The 22,119-nt window shown below is 48.2% G+C and overlaps 1 protein-coding gene across 3 annotated transcripts in view; it reads right to left on the reverse strand.

Annotated features, from left to right (window-relative positions):
* Positions 1–473: 473 nt before the first annotated feature.
* LOC119393886 (ralA-binding protein 1) overlaps positions 474–22,119 on the reverse strand; it is a 70,371-nt gene continuing 48,725 nt past the window's right edge. For all 3 annotated transcript variants that reach the window (XM_037661073.2, XM_049416404.1, XM_037661074.2), the window contains 2 exons: positions 7,525–7,587; positions 474–3,930 (listed from right to left, as the gene is read on the reverse strand). In XM_037661073.2, coding sequence (XP_037517001.1) covers positions 3,820–3,930; positions 7,525–7,587 — 174 coding nt within the window. In that variant the 3' untranslated portion in view covers positions 474–3,819. The remainder of the gene's footprint in view (positions 3,931–7,524; positions 7,588–22,119) is intronic.

Below are 22,119 nucleotides of genomic sequence, written 5' to 3' on the forward strand. Positions count from 1 at the left end.
TTGAGAGAGCGCGCGCAACTGCGTCAGTTTGATGAAAGTTTGCGGTTGCTGCCTAAGCAACGCAACCCCCACCGTGCCGACACCTTCTTCATGCTTTTTCACCCAACGGAGCTGGCCAGCGCATTTCATCTCTGCTTGAGCGACGCCAGTCGGCAGCCTTCGCAAGCTTTCACTCGCACATAGAACATATAACGTGCTAGGTTCAGCATTACTATCAGCCTTTTGTCAGCTCACATTTATGTATAAGTCTACTCACACATACTTCAACGCACGAGCGTTCATTTGCCAGATAAATATTTATTAATCAGCGGCGTGAGTTGGTGATGCTATCGAACATGCGGGGTGACATCGATTTGGATGTCATATGGAACATGACTACGAACACAACTGCGAGACTTTGCCTCGAGTGTCCATAAGATTGCTATTGCAATAAAAGCAGGCTACACATTGCTGAGAAAGAGGCATTAATACAGTGTATTTACAAACACAGTTTTATTAACATCCAGTCCATCATAAACTATATGCACACTCAACAAACCATGCTTGGAAGAACATGTCTTGCAACCAACTTGTACACAATGGCCTAAAAACACGAAACAAGCTAAGTTGAAAGCCTTTGTTGAAGCGACAAGCAGAATATGAATGAGACTCTTTCTCCACCCTACTAACTCCTTTAAAGGTGTAATAAATAAATAAATGCAGTCGCAATAGGCTTTCCAGAATTCCCGGAGCCTTGTATACATGGCCAGAGATGAGAAACAGGACAGGCTGGTGCACGCAACTAGAAATTGGTGTGGACTTATTGATGAAAGTGTAGTTTTCATCTGAGACCAAGTATTGGCTTGTATTTCATGCTACCTGCAATGATCAACACCATAAAAAGCGTGGAAGCCGTGATCAAGATATACTAGCTTGTACAGCAGTCTGAACACTAAACTGGAAAAAAAAATTGTTTTTCTGAAGGCAATGCTCCTTCATTTTGAAAGGTGCCGAGATCTAACATACTGGAGCCATCAGGCTGAGCCCCACAAACTTGCTTGAGGAGATGCCATCATGTGAAGCAACCATACATTTTAGTGAGAACAGTTGACCATTGTTTTAGAAGTGGTATGCAGGGCTTGAAAGCAACCAAGGCAAATGGTAGTGAGGGGGTGGCCAATACCCTCTACCCCCCGCCCTTGTGGATAACAATACATGCATCCGAACCCCTCTCCCCCCAATCTCAGAAAGACGCACACACACACACACAAGCAGCCCATGAGGGTTTGGGGGAGGTGGGGCAATGTTGCTCTGTGGGGGCATCCCCTTGAGGATAGGAAGAATAAGTCCTGCTGATGGCTATTTGACACTAAATGTCGATTTCGCTGGCAGATTCAGCACTACATGAGATCACAATGGTAGCGAAAATCACCTGTGGGCTCCATAAGAAACCTTGGCTAACATTATCAATAACTTTAGTGCATATGATGATGTGGAACTGAAGGCAAGCACTGTTCAACAAGTAGAAAGCCAGACTATATAGCAACAGATTTTCTGTCGCCACATCTGCAAGAGCATGCTGCCTACAATTTTTCCAAAAAGTGTTCTTTAAACAATGTGGGTCATTGCGGGATATGAATTCGGTCACAGGTTTTCAAAATTAAGGCATACCTAAAAAGTTGGCAATGGTATTGCAGTTCCTAACAAGTGTGCATGCTTCACCATTCTAATACTCAAGCATTTAGAACAATCTACTAATAACAGTATGACGTCTACATTATTTTTCTCTCACATCTCCCTATTTCAAATCAGTGGAAACTGCAATCGATCATAGCTGAAATGTGCGTGATACTGTCCCCTATGTACAGCACAGCAAGTACTCGGCAAGCTGCCTCTGCTCACGTTAAGTTCGAGTTGTAGGACTACAATGCTGCAACTGCAATTAGCTAAACTAAGTACTAATTATATTCACTGCTAACACGTGCTTTCGTGACCAAACGACAAACACAGCGGCGCTGGCATCTATGCAAGATTAGTCCTCGTGTATGTTTCAATTCCAATCCAATGGCGAGAAACCAAACGCAGAAATGTGGAAAGAAACTACCTAGCATCAATGTCAGAGAGATCTCTTACAGGGACAGGAACAAAACAACACAATACAGCCTAAAGTCTCTGAAGGGTTGCTTCTTGCAAACACTCCAATACAAAAAAGATGAGATTTGTTGAAGCAAATACGAGACATACAGTGCATATTCTCAGCAGCTCCACAGCAACATCTGCTGGTTGGTAAAGACGGTATTGCTCCACTGAATTTGCTCTTAATTTTTATTTTCGGTTTATTTTAGAATGCCGCTATAGTAGAAAGATGACAATGCAATGCGTATTAGAGTAAAAAGCATGGTTGGACCCATGCTTCTTTTTCATTTAATTTAGAGAAGAGATCACTCCACTACCACTAAAAAATCTCCTATATCCTCAAGATGGAATTTCTCACAACAAGTTACCTTATCACAACAAGCAGCAAAGCAACAAAGTGCGATCACTTGAACTAACGATGCCCAAGTTATCGTTTGGTTTGAAACGCGCTTCCTAGTGATGAGCCACCAAACAACGTAGACATTGCATGAACATTATATGTTGCTATCACGAAAGTTTTCATTACATGGGGCGATTCTGACCAAAGTACACGTTCAAAATGTGCCGAGTCTTTAGGCTATGTTTACTAGCTTTAAATCACAAGCACACTTGCCATGCAAAGCCAGAATGGCAACTACTGGGTATGCAAAAGAGAATGCAAGGCAAGCAACAACTACAACAATGTACCAATAAATCTTCATGCATATACCTTCAGCATCACTGATGCAACTGGATTTTCTCCCTGCACAGAACTATTAATTTCAGCTTTTTAGGAAAAGTCATTTTATTTATTATTTGAACATACTGCTAGCCTCTCATTTGAGGGTGTTGCAGGAAAGGGGGTAAAATACATAATCAAAAGAAGCAATTTCGGGTAGGCGCATACATAATTTGAATTAAACTGGATAGTGCATATTCTCTTCGCCTTAATTGTACAACGCTACAAAATGAAAACAATAAACGGAACGTTACAAGGCATTACACATATTCAAAAGAACACCGTTCAATTAGGCGCGCACGTCAGTCAAAGTGAACTGTCGGTACATGCATTAATTGTACAAACGCTACAAGAATGAGAAAAACAGCGATGAACAGCATGTTACAAGCTTAGCGCACGGAAAAGTTCGGGAACTGGTTGTATTTGAGGGAAGTAAATAGAGGGTTAGCTGGTACCACATGCATTTTAGCATTACAGTTTTAGCAAAATACCACAAGCACAAAAAGCCCAGTATCAAACTGGACAACAACTTTTCCTTCTTATTCTGGCATTGGGAGGTTTTCGTCATGGCCAAAGCTCTATGTGAGAGCATGCAGAAAGAGGATGCATGCAGTACAGTCAAGCACTGTGTAGTAGCGAGACGTTAGCTGCACTGCTGCCTCCAGCTTCTGTCATGGTAATGTGTTAATGCAGTTATGCTAATATGCATTAGCAAAAGCTTTTTTTCTCCTCTTTCTGTATTTGCACCGGTGCTAACCACGCATACAAGTTGAGAATGATTTTGACTCACAGCACACAGAGAGGGCAGCGAAACAGGCTGCAACGCAAACACAAAAACAAGAGAGAGGAGGTCAAGGTGTGAAAAATTAGTGGAATGAATTTTTGTGAGACATTTGGCAGTAGTACAAATGATTCTGACAGCAGGGATCGGCATGGCCATCCCTTGTTCAGAGTTTCACCCTATGGTGAGAGAGTGACTGGCCTGGTCAGACTTTCAGCATCTTGGCGTCGTTTTGGAGCAAGCGAATCTTGACCTTGATCTCGACGCAGGCCTCCCGTTCCTTCAGAATCTTCTGGCTCAGGTCCATTGCTTGCTCCTATGATAAAGGGTGAAAAGAGTGGCTGATGTGTAGAGTGGATGAATTCACTTATCTCTTCTTTACATATCATTTTGTGGTACAAAAATTCACCGCCATATCCACGAAGTGAATGATGTTAGAGGAGCTTGCTCGGAGATGATCGGGTAACCCACGAATGCTCCGTGCACATTCTTCTACCATCATATATAGACGTGACAACGTTGTTATACATACATTACATCCACAATGTTTTTTTTAATTTACGGTTGGATGCACTATATACATTTGGTGAAGTATATATACATTTAGATGAACTATAACATTATATATACACAAGAGATGTTGTTTTACCAAGTTCAAGAAGGGCGTCCCTCGATGAATTCGGGGACTCGTTTCCCTTTAAAGATGATTGCTTTATGATCAGTAAAGTATGTTGCCAAGGGGTCATCGATGATGGGACACAATGAAAAGTTCGAGAAGGCAACATCGATACAAGTGCCCCTAATGGTGGTGGGACGTTTGCAGTCGTACGATACGCATCGGAGAGCGTAACGTGACATCATGTGTGTTGGCTGGTTATTGGCAAGGCGAGATCTTCCCGAGCTGCTGCTGCGTTGCGAGCCCGTCTGTGCCGAGCGTGGTGTGTGCCGCCGCGCCGACGGTCACAGAGGTTAGGACAAGGCGCGAGCATAAGAAGCTTGGCGAGCAAGCTCCTAAAAAAACAATGGCAGGCTTTGTAAAAATTGCTTTTTTTTTCAGCCTCGAGTGACTCCTTTATGTGTCAATTTCACAACTGTGGGGAACAATAGAAGCCTTATTAACAACAAACATGGAATAAAAGTACCAGAGTCTAAGATGTTTAGCAATGACATTGGTACATATAAAATGTATGCTTACCAATGATATTAAACAGCACAAAAGCATTTCTGTCTTGAATGCAACTTCACCCTAACAGAATTCATTAGTTAAAGGGACACTAAAGGCAAATGTCAAGTCGACGTTGATTGCTGAAATAATGTTCCAGAAACCTCGTGGTGCTTGTTTCGTGCCAAGGAAATGCTTATCTTGAAAGAAAATCACGCTTTAGTGGTCCGCACAGTGTAAGCACACTTCAAATCGACCGCCTGAAAAGGCCTCCTGATATAGCGTTTGCCTTGCCCAACGTTGCCTGCCTTTACTGCCTGGCAGCCGATGCTGTGGTTTCTGCTCTGAAGGGCATAATACAAGCCTTGCCTAAGTTGCGGTTGATCTAATAATCCTCTACACAAAAGTGCAGCGAGCACACACGCAGATTTCTTGGTTGTTTAGCACTCTGTCGCAGAGGCACGGTACTCAGGCATTTTGGCGTGGGATTATTTGTGGCAGCCACTTGAAAGTCGCGTCAGTTTCTCTGCTGCAGCTGCTGTTGCTCAAGTGGCACACGCCATTCAGGCACCCGGCAACATAACAAGGACATGGCATTTTGTCGAACTTTCCGTTAGAGCGACTTTCATGAGCATGCAAATCACACACAACAGTATGCGATAACAAAACTACCACTGAGACGCGACCGCGTGAGTGGAGAGGAGTCCAGCGAAAACGGAACTTTTAAACCACCCACGCTGTTCTCCTTGGTAACACCAAGTTCTTTTTTTCCATGAATGAAACAGAAACGCACAAGCAGCATATTACGTCTTGTAATGTACAGAATGTGATTTTTTATTATAAGTAGTTTGAGTACTAGTGATTAATGGAACTTGAGACTGTTGACGTCAATGAGCTCATTCCAAAAGGTCCCACTGGTGGCACACATTGTGTCCTACATTTACCTTAATTTCTCAGTTAGTAGAGCACTGCTGTTGATAATACTGACGTTTTAGGCATTCGCAAACATTCACCTTTCACTCTGACATAAATTGTTATTTGCTTTTAGTGTCCCTTTAATGGCAAATCAGCACTATGGAAGTCTGCAAAGCAGAGGAAAATTCATGAAGATAAGGAGTGCCCCCGCCTGACAGTAGCGCAAGGCGACAAGGGAAGAAAGCCAAAGGAGAGACTCCTCTGTTTAGTTCAGATGGTAGAGCAACTGTACCCTGTCAAGATGGTAAGTTGAGCGACTTGATTAAGCTCATTTCGTTGAAACAGAGCGTAACTAGAAAAGGGTCAAGAAGAGGCGTGCACAGCAGACGTCCTGTGCACCCCTTTTGTCCATAACCTATTTAGGCACTGTTTCAACGAAATGAACTGTGCCCAAAATGTCAGTTCCAGGTTCAAGACCAAGAACAGGATGAACTTTTCTTCGACGGCAAGGCTTTCCGAGAAAGATATGTGGGCTCCCTATAACGTTCGTGCTACAACCAGGTAGATGACAATTTTGCTTCGCAAGAACAGTTTCAACCTGAAGCTTTAAGCCTACCTTTAGACCAGAAGAAGCGTTTGGGTATTATGGTGGTTTGTCTTCAAGATGCAGACAAGACAGAAGACAGGTAACCCCATCTGTACAATGGCCATAGGGTGGAGGTGCACAGATACTTGCACTTGTGTGCTGATCTTTACGCGATAGACATGTTCAACCTGCTACAATTGAGTAAATTCAAATATGGTGACAAAGATATGTCACACTTTTTCTTTTGTTTAAGCGAAGAACAGTGAACCCTACATACCGTACTTACTCGAGTTTTCTTCCAGATTTTTGCTATAGTCGACCCTCGCGTTACAAACGAATACCGTAGTGCTATTTTTTAAGGGTGTGCGGATATTCAAGTTTCGAATTCGAATTGAATAATACCTAATCGGATAATTCGACATGACAAATATCTAAAATGCAACGAAGGCCAATGGTGCAACTTGGTTAGGGTGGGGTGGCTAAAACTAATGCTAACATCGTTACAGTAGGCCTTTTGTTAAAACTTCCACAGATATCCTAGTTCAAGAACGAGCGCATGTTTATTCTAAAGCACATTATGTCATTCCAACAGCTAAAGAAAACACGTGAGAAAACTGTCAAGCCCTTCACGACTTGGCTTCCGAAACGAAGGCACGAACTTCTTGCGTAATTCGGTCGTGTATGCCGCAAGCACCGTAAAACATCCCGACTTCGGTTCTCAAAACCCTCGGTGATGGGTTTCACATGTGAAAATTTGTTCACACTGTGCAGTCGCCACTGCCGCACCGCACCACTCGTTCAGAAACTCCCATCGTTCCGGCGCGCAGTTGAAACGCTGCTGTGAACGGGCACCCGAAGATTTTTGGGCCCGGAGCAGTCATGACGATGAGGGGTAGCATTATCGTTGTTCTGTCATTCAATTTACCAATCAATTTTTTTTGTATTCGATATTCAATTCGATATTCGATATTTCTGGCCACTATTCGGCACTATTCGATTCGAGATGAAATTTCACTATTAGCACACCCTTACTATTTTTTCTTCCTGGACGCAATGAAAAGTCACACCTCACGTTACAATCGAGTATATACGGTAACTCTGCACTCATCTCACACAGCATGAGGGTGTCCAAAAATTGAAAACCAAGCCTCATAACGCCTCGCAGTGTCTTCGTAGAATCACTGTAAGATTAGGTTTCGTCAAAGGGCCACACATCAAGCTGCGAGACATCGGAATTGGTTACTTACCGAGAGATGCTTGTTTTCTTCCATCAGCTGACAGAGTTCTTGTTTAAGTTCAACTTCACCATCCTGGAAATCACTCAGTCAAGGGATGATATTAATATTTCAGCTATATGGGCACAGGCCAAAAACGTTTGTAGTGACCTCAAACTCTTTTAAGAGTCTGTGAGACACTTGTTATATCAGGTAAATTAACCTGACCGACCATTAAAGGGGCCCTGCAACACTTCTCCAGGTAATCTTCAAACGGCTTTATTAAAGGAGGCTAATGCAGGGGTGGAAGCGGGCTTGAGTGCTTTGGAGCAGCTCAAGGAGCAGGCATAATGCTGTTTCGGAGCAGCTTTGGAGCACCAAAATGTGTGTTTTGAAGCAATGCAAGTTAGTTTTGGAGCACAATTCTAGGGTCAAACATCATTGTTGTTTAATTTTTATTTCTGGTAAACACTAAAAATTCGAACGATTTTAGAAAACATTCAATACTGATGAACCAACCACACTTAACACAAATGTGGTCATGGTAATGAACATTTTGCAGCAGCAGCGTTTTCGCGGCGCGTTTGCCGGGTTGCTACATTTCCGTCAAAAGCCTATGCCGTTAGAGTGACCTAGAATAGGGGGAGTGTCCAAAGCGCCGTGCGAATACATAGGAGGAGCAAGGGCCTTTTGTGGTGAACTTCCGTGCCGCGGTGCTGCCGTGCCGGACCCGTGGGCTTTCTTCGCGGCGATCGTCTGCTACGCACGTGATATTTTGGCCACTATTAGCTAAAATTGTGGAAATTTGGGCAAACTTTAATATTGCGTCACTGCAACATAATACTGCAGCGACTCATCACACAGAGAGCACGTTTGTGTGTTGTGAAACGGGGTTTTTGTATATATCCTTGTAGCTGGTTTGTCACCGCATTGGTCCACACTTCCGCGGCTGTTTGAGGAACGCATGCTGCGCGCACTTCATCGTGAGAAAAGGCGCTTAGCTTACTTTCGTGTGGAATGACGAATGTAAACTTGCTGCAGGAGAGAATAAACTGGAGATAACCAGGAGAACGTAGCACATATGCACGTAGTAACTAGCTCATGCATGCCAACTCGTTTGCACCCTTCATGTCTTATCTTTTATTTCGTGCATTCAATTTGTTTTACAAGACTGCCTCCGGCGCTCTGCTGTTTCAAGCCATTTCATGCAAAGCCGAATGTGTCAGTCATTTTTTACTTTTGGTACCGCGTGGCCGCGGTACCAAAAGTAAAAAATTATTCGCGTAACTCGCGTCTCGTTCACTTGGTATACACGAAAATTGGCACGGAGGGGCACGAATGTACGTATGCCCAACACGACAGATAGGTCATGGCATTACTAACTTGACATGCTTGCCATCTGCGTAACGACTAACAATAATAATATGGTGTGTGGCGCGCAAACCCGCTTTCTGTAGCCAGAAATAATTCTGACGATGTGTGGTCTGACGATTTGTTTTCGTCAGGTGATAAAGAACATGGTGGTCACCAATATCGATGTCAACATATAAGACTTACCCATACATCTTGAAGAACTGACTGCATAGGTAAAATGTATGTGAAAAAATTACATGAAAAAAAAAACATGGTCCCTTATGCATACGCCTGAGATGACTCGAAAACGAAAGCCATCTTTTTCATCTGTCGATGCATTGATCCTCCCTCGCCCCTCTCCGAAAGCTTCCTGCACATAACGTGGTTTCGGACTACCGACAGGATCGAAGGCATTGCAAGCTTTCTGCACCTTACCTGCTTTTACATTGCCTCCGTGACTGGCCCCCAATCATGGAGGCAATAGAAAGCGACCATGTCATGTGATGGCGTCATCATATGACGTCACGTTGAATGACGTCACAGTGACGTCACAAGTTCTGTCGACGTCATCGCGTGATAATTTTGTGCATCACTCGTGTTGGATACGCGGGACGCCGACGGTCAATTTTCATGTTCGATGAGGCATCTAAGGCTTTAGTGTTAAAAAAAAAGACAAACCAATGAAAATGAAACGATAACAGTGCAACATCGTGTATGCCTCACTTCATGTTACGAGCGATTGCACGAAAACAAACGCAATTCTCAGTTCACAGCAGCTGATTGCACGCGTCTGCGGGACAAAAGAGGCTTGCTTTAGCCGTCTGGTCATCTCTTTATATTTATTCAAGAGATGAGCAGACTCGCTATTTAAGTACTCCGGAGCTTCAGCACGAAATTGTGGTGGACACTATACTGAGGTCATCAGGAAAAAGCGGGAAATCGTGGTCGGGTGCCCTGTTGGCGCGCATTCAACTGCCGGGGAAACTATTGTATATTATGTAACTACTCGTCCACATCTTTTTGTAAGGTCTCTGAACCGGGCGAACGCTAACCTCCGAGAACCACGAAAACATCTGAAGTTGAGAATGAGTTGTTTGAAACTGTTTTCATTTCGTATGGTGCTTGAAGCAATATATATATAAATGCGAGTGTTGCATTTCTTCAGGCTAGGTACATAAGGGATCTCTGCACTTGAATAATTTTCTGAAGTAATTGAGATATTACGTGCTCTTCTATTTGTCAATTTCTTACCGTATTTTCGGTTCAGGCAGCTTGTACAGCAAGAATGGGGGCATTTGTAACTTTGTTTCATGATATCTGGATATTTGTAAAGCATTTTCTATATTACGCCTTTTATGTAAAAACTTGTGGAATAAGGCTAGTTTACCTGGCATTGCTTTTCTTTCAAATGTTTGCGCACGGTGAGCCTTGTTGTACGCTACCTCAGAAGCAAGTGAACAGCATTGCGGCCGTATAGCAGTCTCTACTCTTTATTTTTTTTTTTTCCCCCTTGCGTCTTCCCGGTGTGCTCTGTCCATAATAAAGAGCTAGTGGAGGCTAAGGAATTGTCGATTAAAGCGGTGTGCATATGGCTAGCAAACCAGTGGCGACCGTGAGTAAAAAGCTCGTAGTGTGAAGCGGTCACTGCGCTCAAGTATTTCGCTGACTGCGCGTGCAATTTACTTTTTTTTTATTGCTCTTAATTCGTGCATGCGTGATGCTATTACCCGATTACTCATGTGAATAAGGTTTTTTTTTCGTTCTTTGCTTGTGCGTGTCCATTTTGCGCGTTTTTACACACGCACCAACGTTCTCGAACTTTGTGACCGGAACTAGACCATGCTGATGCCGCTTGACACATAATTTTTTGCATTCTGTTGTTGCCCCAGCACTAACACAACGCTTAAAGATGGATAAGCTCCATTCCGCACCGCATTATAAAAGTTAAGTAGTCTTCAAGTGCCCTGTGTGGAACCGTGGCGCAAAAAACTACAGCGCGCACCAGACGACCCTGGCTTTCCGCGCACTTCCTGAGCACGAAAAGCCCAAGGGTCCGGCGCAGCAGCGGTGCAGCGCGGGAGTTCACGGCAAAAGGCCCACGCGGGAGCCGGCGCTTTGGACACTCCCCCTATTCTAGGTCACTAACGCCGGCTTCAAATTGTTCCTTCGAAGAAGAAGAAGATGATGATGATGATCTGGGGCCATTCCCTTTGTATCGGGCGGGCAAGATTAATTTGGCCTAGCCAGCGAACAAAAAAAAAAGAAAAGAAACAAAAAAACACACACACAGCACCATAAATAAGTCTGTACGGATAATTCACTGCCGCTGCGTCGCTCGCCACCACCGCACCAGCCTTGCTTTGGTGGTGCGAACTGCTGCATAGTTCACTGCACCAGCCGCTTCATCGCCTGCGTGCAGCACTGTGTCACTCATGCACGCAAACCCCAGTGCCTCGGGCAGAGTAGTGCCCTCTCGCTGGCGGGGGCTCAAAAACGTACAGCGTAGCACAAGGTGGGGGATGGTTTCCTCTTCCTGCTCGCACACCCGGTATAAAGCCCTCGTGTCGTCGGTAGCTTCGTCGAATCGGCGGCAGTACACAAGCGTTCGCAGTGCCCCAGCCCGCGCTTCAAACAAAAGGCCACTACCCCCATTTGTGTCGTAGATGCGTTCCTTTTCTATAACACTTTTGTGCTTGCGGTACTCCGTCAATGTTGTCTTGGAACACATCGCCTTCCGCCATTTTTCGTTTTCTTCTTCCCGTACTTGTTCTTGAACGGCCCGGGCCCATTGGCACTCCCTGGTTGCCGTCACGGGCTTCGCGAAGAACCCGAACTTTCGGCGGATGGTGTACGACCACGCAGCCCATTCAGTCCTCGTTCCGGTCAAGTGTGCATAGCGGAACAAGCGCCGTGCTCACCTGCGGTCGTTCATGAGACGCAGGCGGCCCTCATAGGCGATCTTGCTCCTGGCTTCTCTAGCCTCATACGACGACCACCCCACGTCTCCTTGAATGGCCTCTATGGCAACTCATCCGTGGCAGCCCAACACCAGTCGATCAACCTCTCGCTGCCCTCGCTCCAGCCACTGTCTAGTTCCTGACTGGAAGGTCAGCACAGCATTGGCAAACGAGAGGCATGGGACGTGCACACACTTTCACATTTCTCGGACCAGCAGGAAGCGGTTGCAGCCCCAGAGACTCCGCTTGCGCAACACGTTCGCCGCTTTGCGTGAGGTCTGACGGATGTTTTCCTCGTGGATGTCTAGGACATGGCTCGATGTGCTCAGTTGTACACCGAGGTACCTGTACTCATCTCTCCACGGAATCTGCCCACCTCCAGCAGCGACACCACCGCAGATGTGTCCGTGCCTGCGAACACCAGCACCGCTGATTTCTTGGCGTTGAAGCGCAATCAGAGTTTGCTCAGGTGATTTGCCGATATTGAGACGAGATGCTGCAGGTCTCCCACACTGTCAGCCATTAGGACAGTATCATCGGCATATACCAAGCCCGGCAGTCTCCAGGGCATGGGTGTTCCGCCATAGGAGTGAGCTAGCGAGAATCCACCTCCATCCCCCAGCAGCATCCTCTCCAGGCAGGCTGTATACAGCATATACAGCAGCGGCGACAACGGGCATCCCTGTTTGAGACCTCGCATCACCTTCACTGGTTCAGCTTGAGCTTCGGCAAAGCACGAAACCACCGTATTGTCCCTGTATAGCCGGTGCAGTGGACTGACCCATGTCTTCGGCATGCCAATTTGCGTCATACAGTGAAACAACGGGTCATGAGGTACGCTATCATAGGCCTTGGCGACGTCGAGAAAACAAGTGTATAGCCCTCTATTCTCCTTGCGTGCTATCTCAATAGCCTGTGTGAGCACAAATACACTGTCCTCGAGGCGCCGTCTGCTTCGGAAGCCATTCTGTAGCTCAGTCAACTTGTCGTCGTGTTCTGCCCAGCCGCTCATCCATGTCTTTAAGATTTGTGCGAAAGTTCGGTATAGCACACTTGTAACTGTGAGTGGTCTGTACTCACGCAGCAGCCCTGCATCCCCTGCTCTCTTCGGCATCAGGATTACTCGGCCACATAGCCAATCCTCTGGTATCGGTTCTCCTGTCATAATGCCCGAGAAGATGTCCGGCAATTTCTGCCTTGCCTCGTCTCTGAAGCATTTGATCAGCCCCGCAGGTATGCCATCAAGCCCTCGGGCGGTTTGTGCTCCTATATAGTGCAATCGCTCGGTCTAGAGCTGGACGGGTCACTTCCCATTTCACGTTATTGCTCAGGCGGTATTCATTTATGGGATGGTATCCGATTGAGTCAATCTCCGGTTCGCCGCTGCCGACATTGTACAGTTTACACATGTGATCCGCTAGGTGCCTGCCCATGTCAGATACTGGTTGTCCCATATCCTCGTGCCGGATTTGAGGTACCTTGGCTTTGCCATCTAGAGATGACACGTAGGTCCAAAACTTCCTGGCCCCGTTGCGGCCGTCCGCTGTGAAAGACTGGAGTTGACGGCTATTGTGTTCGGCGACTTTGCTTTGGACAATTGTTTGCATAGCCTGTTTAGGTATTCCTGCCATGCTTAAAAGAACTTGTTGTTGGGCTAGTTGGTAGATCATTTTCAAAACTTAATTAGAGCGCAACCACACGACACATTCACACACCCACACACCCAGACATCAACCACGCACAGCGCTCACTTCCAACAGTTGGAAGTGAGCGCTGTGCGTGGTTGATGTCTGGGTGTGTGGGTGTGTGAATGTGTCGTGTGGCTGCCATGCTTGGAGAGCATCACTTGCGGAAAGGGTTTTCACAGCTTTCCTGTGCAGGCGGTTCGCCGCTTTTCGTTCATCCAAGGTTTTCCGCACCTCTTCATCCCACCATCCTTTTTGCCGCACCCCTCCACGGGAGTTGGTCCGAACTTCGTATTGCCGCATTAAGCGCTGCAGTTCCTCCATGTACTCTTCATACTTAAGAGGTTTGGAGGTCTGCAGGTTGCTGTTGAACTCCTTAGCAATGTCTTCATAGGCCGCCTCGGGTAGGAATCGTTGCCCAGGCTTCCGGTGTTCTCGCTCTTTTTTGCACCATGTGGAGGAGCAGATAGCCTGATCCTGTTGTGGTCGCTCCCAATGCTGAAGTCTCCCTCCTCATCAATGCTGATGTGCTTGACTTGACACGCCAGTCGCGATGAGACAAGCACATAGTCGATACAGGTACGACTGTTTCTGGCACACCATGTAAATTCTCTTTCGCAATCTGGCCGAAGGTTTCCTACTTCTAGGTTTTGCCTCCTTGTACATTGCTGCATGAGGTCCCCATTGAAGTCTAGGAAGCCATCAATTTCTTGAATGTGTCCACTGAAGTCTCCCAGAATCAGCACTTCACTATCCATCCAGGATAGTGGATGGATGGATGGATGGATGCTATGAGCGTCCCCTTTATAACGGGGCGGTGACAAGTGTGCCACCAGGCTCGAAAAAAAAAAAAAAAAGCGTTGGCCTAGTGTCGCGGAGGTCAGCGTCCTCTGGATGCACTGGAAGAAACCAAGCAAACATGCCCATGGCCACCTGGATCGGGGCGCGTGGCGGTGTTGCTCCAGCCGTCCCATTCGGCGCGCGCCTTTGAAAAAGTGTAATTGAGGTAGTACCACCGCGTGCTGCGACGCGGCGGACTCCTCCTACCCCCTTGCGGACGATGCCAACGATGCCGTGCTGGCCACGCCATAGACAGCTGCAGACGTGCTTGGAGAAATGCGCAGTGGACGTTGTGCACGTGATGACTGGAATCAAGGTACGCTGTTATGTATTCTTAATCGGTCTTTACACAGTGAGTGTTGTTCTCTGTAGCATATTACGATCGAGATCCCTCTACACACACCGGATCGCATGTCTGCACGCAAGCGAAATCAGCGCAGCTTTAGGCATATTTTTGGCAGAACACGCAACGGAACACGCACATTCAACTTATCTGCTTTGCCACAGGCAATCTCACTGTGGAATGATCTTCCCGACATGATAGTTTCAGTCACTAACAACAACGTGTTCCGCGAGCAACTACTCGCTCACTACACCTAGCATCACGTTATAGACATTTGTATGGATGTGCATTTAATTGGTGACTGTATTTTCCTTGTAATTAATGTTCTATTACTGCTATTAGTGTCGCTGTTATGTTGCATTTAATGTGTATATTTCAACTGTATACGTTCTCATTTTTCTTTCTTTTTTCTGTATGCCCCCCTTACCCTATGCTCTAACGAGAGCCTGTAAGGTATGTTAAATAAATACATTGATAGAGCCAAGCAGCGTGCTTAGACGACTTCGTGTGGCGCGGCGCGTTCAAATGCCGTGACACATGTATTGTACCGACTACATGATTTGCCATGCTTTTCATTATTTGTTTTGGTGCTCGTTTCTCCTTTGAAAGTATTGCCTCGTAAGTACAAGCACATTCATTTAAACGATGTTTGCCTGATCAGTTTTTGTAACTGATAATTGGTACTATGCGCCTTTATTAGGAATCTCACACGAACATTTTTTTTTTCAGTGCTACCACCATCCCCTACCGTTGAAAATTCCACAGTAGCATACTGTGGTAAGAGGACGGTGAACAAGCGTCGGCGTCGTGTGGTGCTCGGCGTGCGGTGCCGAATTTGAAGTGCGCGGGCTCCCCGTGATGATGATCGGCGTGCGGGGCCGATGAAGAAAGGCGCGCGTGGTGCTCGGGCCACGAAAAGGCAGCTCGAGCGAGGAGGAAGAAGGGGCTGGGCTGCGAAGACTGAGGACGAACTCGACGAGAGCGCATGAAGTTCTGGCTCCGTTCCGGCTTCGCCATCGTCATGGCCTCCTGAGCTGGGCCTCGCCCCGGCTCCTGTGACCGGCCTACCGTCCTTGGCTCGGGTTTCGTCCCGGGCAGTTCTTCCGACCGGGTCCACAGCCGGGTGCCGTCCACGAGCCTGGGCCACGCCCCGGTGCTCGTCTTCGACCTGGGAGCCTCGCCTGATGCTATTCAGGGTGCCTCCAGGGCTGTTCTTGAGCCGGGGCCACGACCGGCGCTGTTCCGACACCCTGGCTACGTCACCGTGCTGACGTGGCCGTGCCAAGGTTCGGCGCAAGCCCGACTGCGTCGATTTCTTCGGACCCGCCGCCGCACCGCAAGACCGACGCCCACAGACTGTGAGTGCGCGTGACTGGATATGTTTATGCTCGTTGTGTACATGTTTGGTCTGACGTCCTGGTTCGTGTCATATTAAACTTCCCTGTGTCTCTTGGAGCGTACGTCGTTCGTCTGGCCAACCTGCGCCCACATTCAGCCCCCCCACAATTTTGGCGAGCCTGCCAGGATCGGCTTTACCATCTTGCCGAGTGCCAGACGGGCGAGGCGCACCAATGGATATAGAGAGGCTACACGCGATCGGAAAGGACATGGGTCTAACAGGTTCCGCACTACAGGAATGGGTTGATGCGGAGCGCGTTATTGAAAGGGACCTTCGCGTGCAAGTCCGCAACGAGCAGCGAGAGAGGATAGAACTGGAGGAGAGACGGCTACAAGCCGAGGAGCGCGTTCTGCAGCTGAAGCTGAAGCTACAAGAGCAGGCAACTAGTTCGAACGCGGGACAAAGTGGGCGGCCGGTGAGTGACGACGCAGCGTCACCAGCTGTAATGGATAGCTGTAGCCCGCACAAGCTGTTGCCACCCTTCAACGAGATGCGAGATGACCTCGACGCATATCTGCAGCGTTTTGAGCGCGTCGCGGTGTCTCAGGAGTGGCCTCGGAGCAAATGGGCCTTATCGCTCAGCTTGTGCCTGACGGGAGAGGCTTTATCCGTCATTAGTCGACTTGACTCTGCTTCCGCCTCTGACTATGATCAGGTGAAGACAACACTGCTCTTAAGATTCCGGTATACCGCTGAAGGATACCGCGAGAAATTTCGTAAGGCGAGACCAGAGGACAAGGAGACGGGTCTGCAGTATGCTTCTCGCATAGCAGGTCATTTTGACCGTTGGATGGAACTTGCAAACGTCGAGAAAACGTACGACGCTCTTCGCGACGTAATGATTGCAGAACAGTTCATGAAGGGATGCTCTCCCACTCTTAGGGTATTTCTGAAGGAGCGGAATTGCAAGAAGTTGAACTCGTTAGCACAGAACGCTGATTGCTTCCTAGAAGCTCAAGATCTGATCAATTTGGGTAAGGACAAGCTAATGAAGGAGAGCTCAGCAGATGCTCGTAAAACAGAGACCGCGAAGCGGCAGCTCAAGAGCCAGAGTCTGTTTCCTGTGCAATAAGTCAGGACACCGAGCATCTGAATGTTGGTCTCGGACGAGAAATAACCAGTCAGCAACAGGCTGGTCGAGTGGCAAGAACGGTTCGTCTGCGGAGGCAACTAGAACACAGGAAAGGCGGCTGGCGTCATGCATGTTGTCGCCCAAAGAAGTAGGCGGCACTGCTGTACCGGAGAAACCAGAGGATGGGTACGTCGTGCTTCAGAATGGGGAGGCTATTCCAGTCGTGAATACCACGTCGACACCTACCCCAACTGTGGCTGACGTCGGAACTCTACCTGTGGCGAAAGGATTGCTCGAGGGCAAGACAGTATCTGTTCTTCGAGATACGGGATGCAACACTGTAGTAGTACGAGAAAGACTTGTCCCGGAAGAAAAGTTTACGGGTACCACAAGCCCTGTTTTCTTGCTCAATAGAACCGTGCACTACTTGCCAGAGGCAATAGTCTATCTGGACACGCCGTTCTTTACCGGTATCATGCGAGCTAAATGCATGAAGAACCCGCTGTATGATGTCGTGCTAGGCAACATCGAAGGTGTCCGGTCTGCAGAGCAAGGATATTCGCACAATTCTCAGCAGCATCGTGGGAGTCAGCAGGATAGCGGACCGGAGGTCGTCACCGAGCCCGCTAACTCGCCCGCGCACAGTATCGCGGACGATAAGCAAGGTGATGTCGGGAAGGGTTCACGGTACCTACCAGCGGCCGAAGAGACAACTTGCACGCCTCGTGGAACCGAAGATCAAGATCCACTCGTTGACAGCGCTGCAGCAGCAGAAGAAACACGCGTCACATCCTGTCTACCTGTTCTAAAAGCCACTGTCACAACCATGGATAAAACGACTCTCGAGGAATACCAAAGAAGTGACCCGTCATTACGGCGTTGTTACGAAAGCGTTGGTAAAAAGGTAATTGTAAATAATTGGGAAACACGCTACTTTCTTGCCGATGGAATATTATATCGGAAGCACAAGCTACTGTCGGAGAAGGAACTCGAGCAACTAGTTGTGCCGAGACAGCTGCGAGAGACGGTGCTCAAGCTCGCCCACGAAGGAACCCTTGCCGGTCATCAAGGGATCTCCCGAACAACTGACCGCATCCTTGCCGAATTTTACTGGCCAGGAGTTCAATCGGAAACCAGGAGGTTTGTGAAGTCCTGCAACATCTGTCAGCGGACTGTCCCGCGCCATTTAGTCGGTCGAGCTCCGCTTGGTACCATGCCAGTCATTGAGACTCCGTTTTCTCGTGTGGGCATCGACATCGTCGGCCCTTTGTCACCGACCTCGTCCAAGGGCAACAGGTACATTTTAACCATGGTGGACTTTGCGACGAGGTATCCAGACGCCATTGCACTGCCTTCAATGGAAAGCAAGATCGTGGCAGAAGGACTAATGGAAATGCTGTCTCGAGTGGGATTACCGCGCGAAATAGTAAGTGACCGCGGGACAAGCTTCATGTCGTCGGTAATGAAGGAGTTCAGCCGACTACTATCAATTAGGCAATTACCGACAACCCCATATCATCCGATGGCCAATGGGTTAGTGGAGCGATTCAACGGCACGTTGAAACGCATGCTTCGACGAAAGTGTCAGGAGTGCCCGAAGAATTGGGACCGCTACCTCGGCCCCCTTCTCTTCGCTTATCGAGAGGTGCCACAAAAGAGTACTGGGTACTCGCCGTTCGAGTTACTCTACGGCCGGTACGTTCGTGGCCCCATGACGATTTTGAGAGACCTGTGGACGAACCCAAAGCTGGATGACGTGACCAAGTCGGCCTACGAATATATCATAGAATTGCGGGAACGACTCCAACAAACCTGCGAAATTGTGTCTCAGGACCTTGCGAAGGCACACGTTCGCCAGAAGAGCTATTATGATCGCAAGGCGAAGAAACGGGACTTATGCGTGGGGGACAAAGTTCTCGTGCTGCTGCCCGCGGATCACAACAAACTGATCCTCACATGGAAGGGCCCTTTTACTGTGATAGAGAAGAAGAGCCCATTGGATTATGCTGTCGACCTTGGTCACAGAACCACTGTCTTCCACATCAACATGCTCAAAAGGTATGAGCTGCGGAAGGCCACTGACATGTCCACAACGACAGCTGCTGCTGTGACGTCAATCAACCAAATGGAAACTGACAACGCGGAGAATTCACTTCATGCCCCACTCGTGCAAACGCAGAATTGGCGAGACGTGACTGTAGGCTCTAACCTTACTAAAGACCAGCGGAAACAAGTAGACGAGTTACTTGAAACATATCAAGACATATTCTCTGATTTGCCAGGAAAAACCGATGTGCTACAGTGCCGCCTCAAGCTAACGACGGATATACCCATCCATGTCAAGCAATATCCGATGCCATTCGCAGTTAAAGAAGCCGTGGAAAAAGAGATCCAAGAGATGTTGCGCTTAGGCATCATTGAAAAATCAACATCTGCTTATCAGGCACCGATTGTTGTCGTCAAGAAAAAGGACGGTACGATGCGCCTGTGCATTGACTTTCGACAGCTGAATAGTGTAGTCGTACTGGATTCGGAGCCGATACCGCGACCCGACATGATGTTCGCACAACTCACGGGACGTCAGTATTTTTCGAAATTCGACTTTACGAAAGGATACTGGCAGGTGCCGATGTCGAGCGCATCCAAAGAGTTTACAGCATTCGCATGCGATTCGGGCTTGTACCAGTTCCGATTCATGCCGTTCGGCATTAAGACTGCACCCGCCGTGTTTAATCGGCTGATGAGAGAGGTTGTTGGCGCCATCCCTCACGTATACTACTATTTTGACGATGTTCTCGTCGCCACCAAAACATGGGAGGAACATCTGGCGACTTTACTTCAAATATTCGAGCGCGTACGAGCCGCCAATCTCACTGTAAAGCCCAAGAAAAGTGAGATAGGATTCCTGACGACAAGTTTCCTTGGCCACGTTGTAGGACAAGGCATGTTACAGCCAGTGAACGAAACATCGCAGAAAATTGCGTCTGCCAAGCGGCCGGAAACTAAGAAAGAACTCCGTGCTTTTCTAGGCCTTAGTGGCTATTATCGGGAGTTTGTACCAAACTATGCAGAGCTCGCCCATCCTCTCACAGAACTCACACGGAAAGGATGCCCGAATAAACTTGACTGGAGGGACATCCACCAGAATGCATTTGAAAGACTCAAGGGGATGCTATCACAACACCCTATATTAAGAGCACCCGATCTCGAGAAACCCTTCGTATTGCGCACTGACGCATCGTCAAAAAGTCTGGGGGCCGTACTGCTGCAAGAGCACAACGGACACTTACATCCAGTGTCCTACGCCAGCAGGAAACTTCTACCACGCGAAGCGGCATATTCGACCATCGAACGCGAATGCCTCGCCATTGTGTGGGGTGTCCAGAAGTTCCATGTCTACCTCTATGGTCGGCCTTTCATCTTGCAGTCTGACCACCAACTGCTCAGATATATCAACTCGGCTCGACAAGTAAACACACGGATACTCCGTTGGAGTTTAGCGTTGATGGACTATGACTTCCGCGTGGATTATATACGAGGCTCTGATAATGTCGGTGCAGACTATATGAGCAGAATGTCCAATGGTGTAGAGTAGTCTGTCCACGTGCTGGACGAGTGGTGTAAAACCGCATCGACTTTTCACTTATTTAGACACTTTGTTACGCTTTGTGAGTGTATCCGCCCTTGCCTTGTCTTGCCGCCTCGCTCATCTTGAACTGGGGGGAAGTGTGGTAAGAGGACGGTGAACAAGCGTCGGCGTCGTGTGGTGCTCGGCGTGCGGTGCCGAATTTGAAGTGCGCGGGCTCCCCGTGATGATGATCGGCGTGCGGGGCCGATGAAGAAAGGCGCGCGTGGTGCTCGGGCCACGAAAAGGCAGCTCGAGCGAGGAGGAAGAAGGGGCTGGGCTGCGAAGACTGAGGACGAACTCGACGAGAGCGCATGAAGTTCTGGCTCCGTTCCGGCTTCGCCATCGCCGTGGCCTCCTGAGCTGGGCCTCGCCCCGGCTCCTGTGACCGGCCTACCGTCCTTGGCTCGGGTTTCGTCCCGGGCAGTTCTTCCGACCGGGTCCACAGCCGGGTGCCCTCCACGAGCCTGGGCCACGCCCCGGTGCTCGTCTTCGACCTGGGAGCCTCGCCTGATGCTATTCAGGGTGCCTCCAGGGCTGTTCTTGAGCCGGGGCCACGACCGGCGCTGTTCCGACACCCTGGCTACGTCACCGTGCTGACGTGGCCGTGCCAAGGTTCGGCGCAAGCCCGACTGCGTCGATTTCTTCGGACCCGCCGCCGCACCGCAAGACCGACGCCCGCAGACTGTGAGTGCGCGTGACTGGATATGTTTATGCTCGTTGTGTACATGTTTGGTCTGACGTCCTGGTTCGTGTCATATTAAACTTCCCTGTGTCTCTTGGAGCGTACGTCGTTCGTCTGGCCAACCTGCGCCCACATTAAGACCCCCACACATACATTGCCGGTTTTATTGCAAAGGCTGTCGAGAAACGCAGGACATGCAACACCTGCCCAAGCCTACATACATCAGGACTGTCTAGACCAACTGTGGTAGGACTCATTAGTCAAGAGACAAGAGGTGCTTTAGCGTTCCCGAAGACAGAGTTTGTTGCTGTCTTGGTTAACGCGAAAAAGGCCGTTGACATCGCACTGCCACACGTTGGCAAGGAAGATGTGTGTAAAAAGTTGACAGCTCTGATTTCTCCTTACTTACTGAGCTGTCCTCTTTTTGCTTGCCCGGAAAGAGAAGATCATTCATCGGTGACTTCCTCAATAGTTGCCAACAAATTTATAAGGCCTCTATTGTCAAATATTGCCACAACCATTACAGACAGAGTGGCTTACCGTAAAAAACTAATAAATAAGCCGCTAAGCCGCAAAGTATTGCGCGTTTGAAGGAAGCACCGAGAGTGTGCAGGAGCTTTGTGTTTTCCATTTTAAATAAACTATTCTATGCATCATGAACGTGTAATG

The sequence above is a fragment of the Rhipicephalus sanguineus genome, chromosome 5 (assembly GCF_013339695.2).
Source record: "Rhipicephalus sanguineus isolate Rsan-2018 chromosome 5, BIME_Rsan_1.4, whole genome shotgun sequence".
In the NCBI taxonomy this organism is placed as follows: Eukaryota; Metazoa; Arthropoda; class Arachnida; order Ixodida; family Ixodidae; genus Rhipicephalus; species Rhipicephalus sanguineus.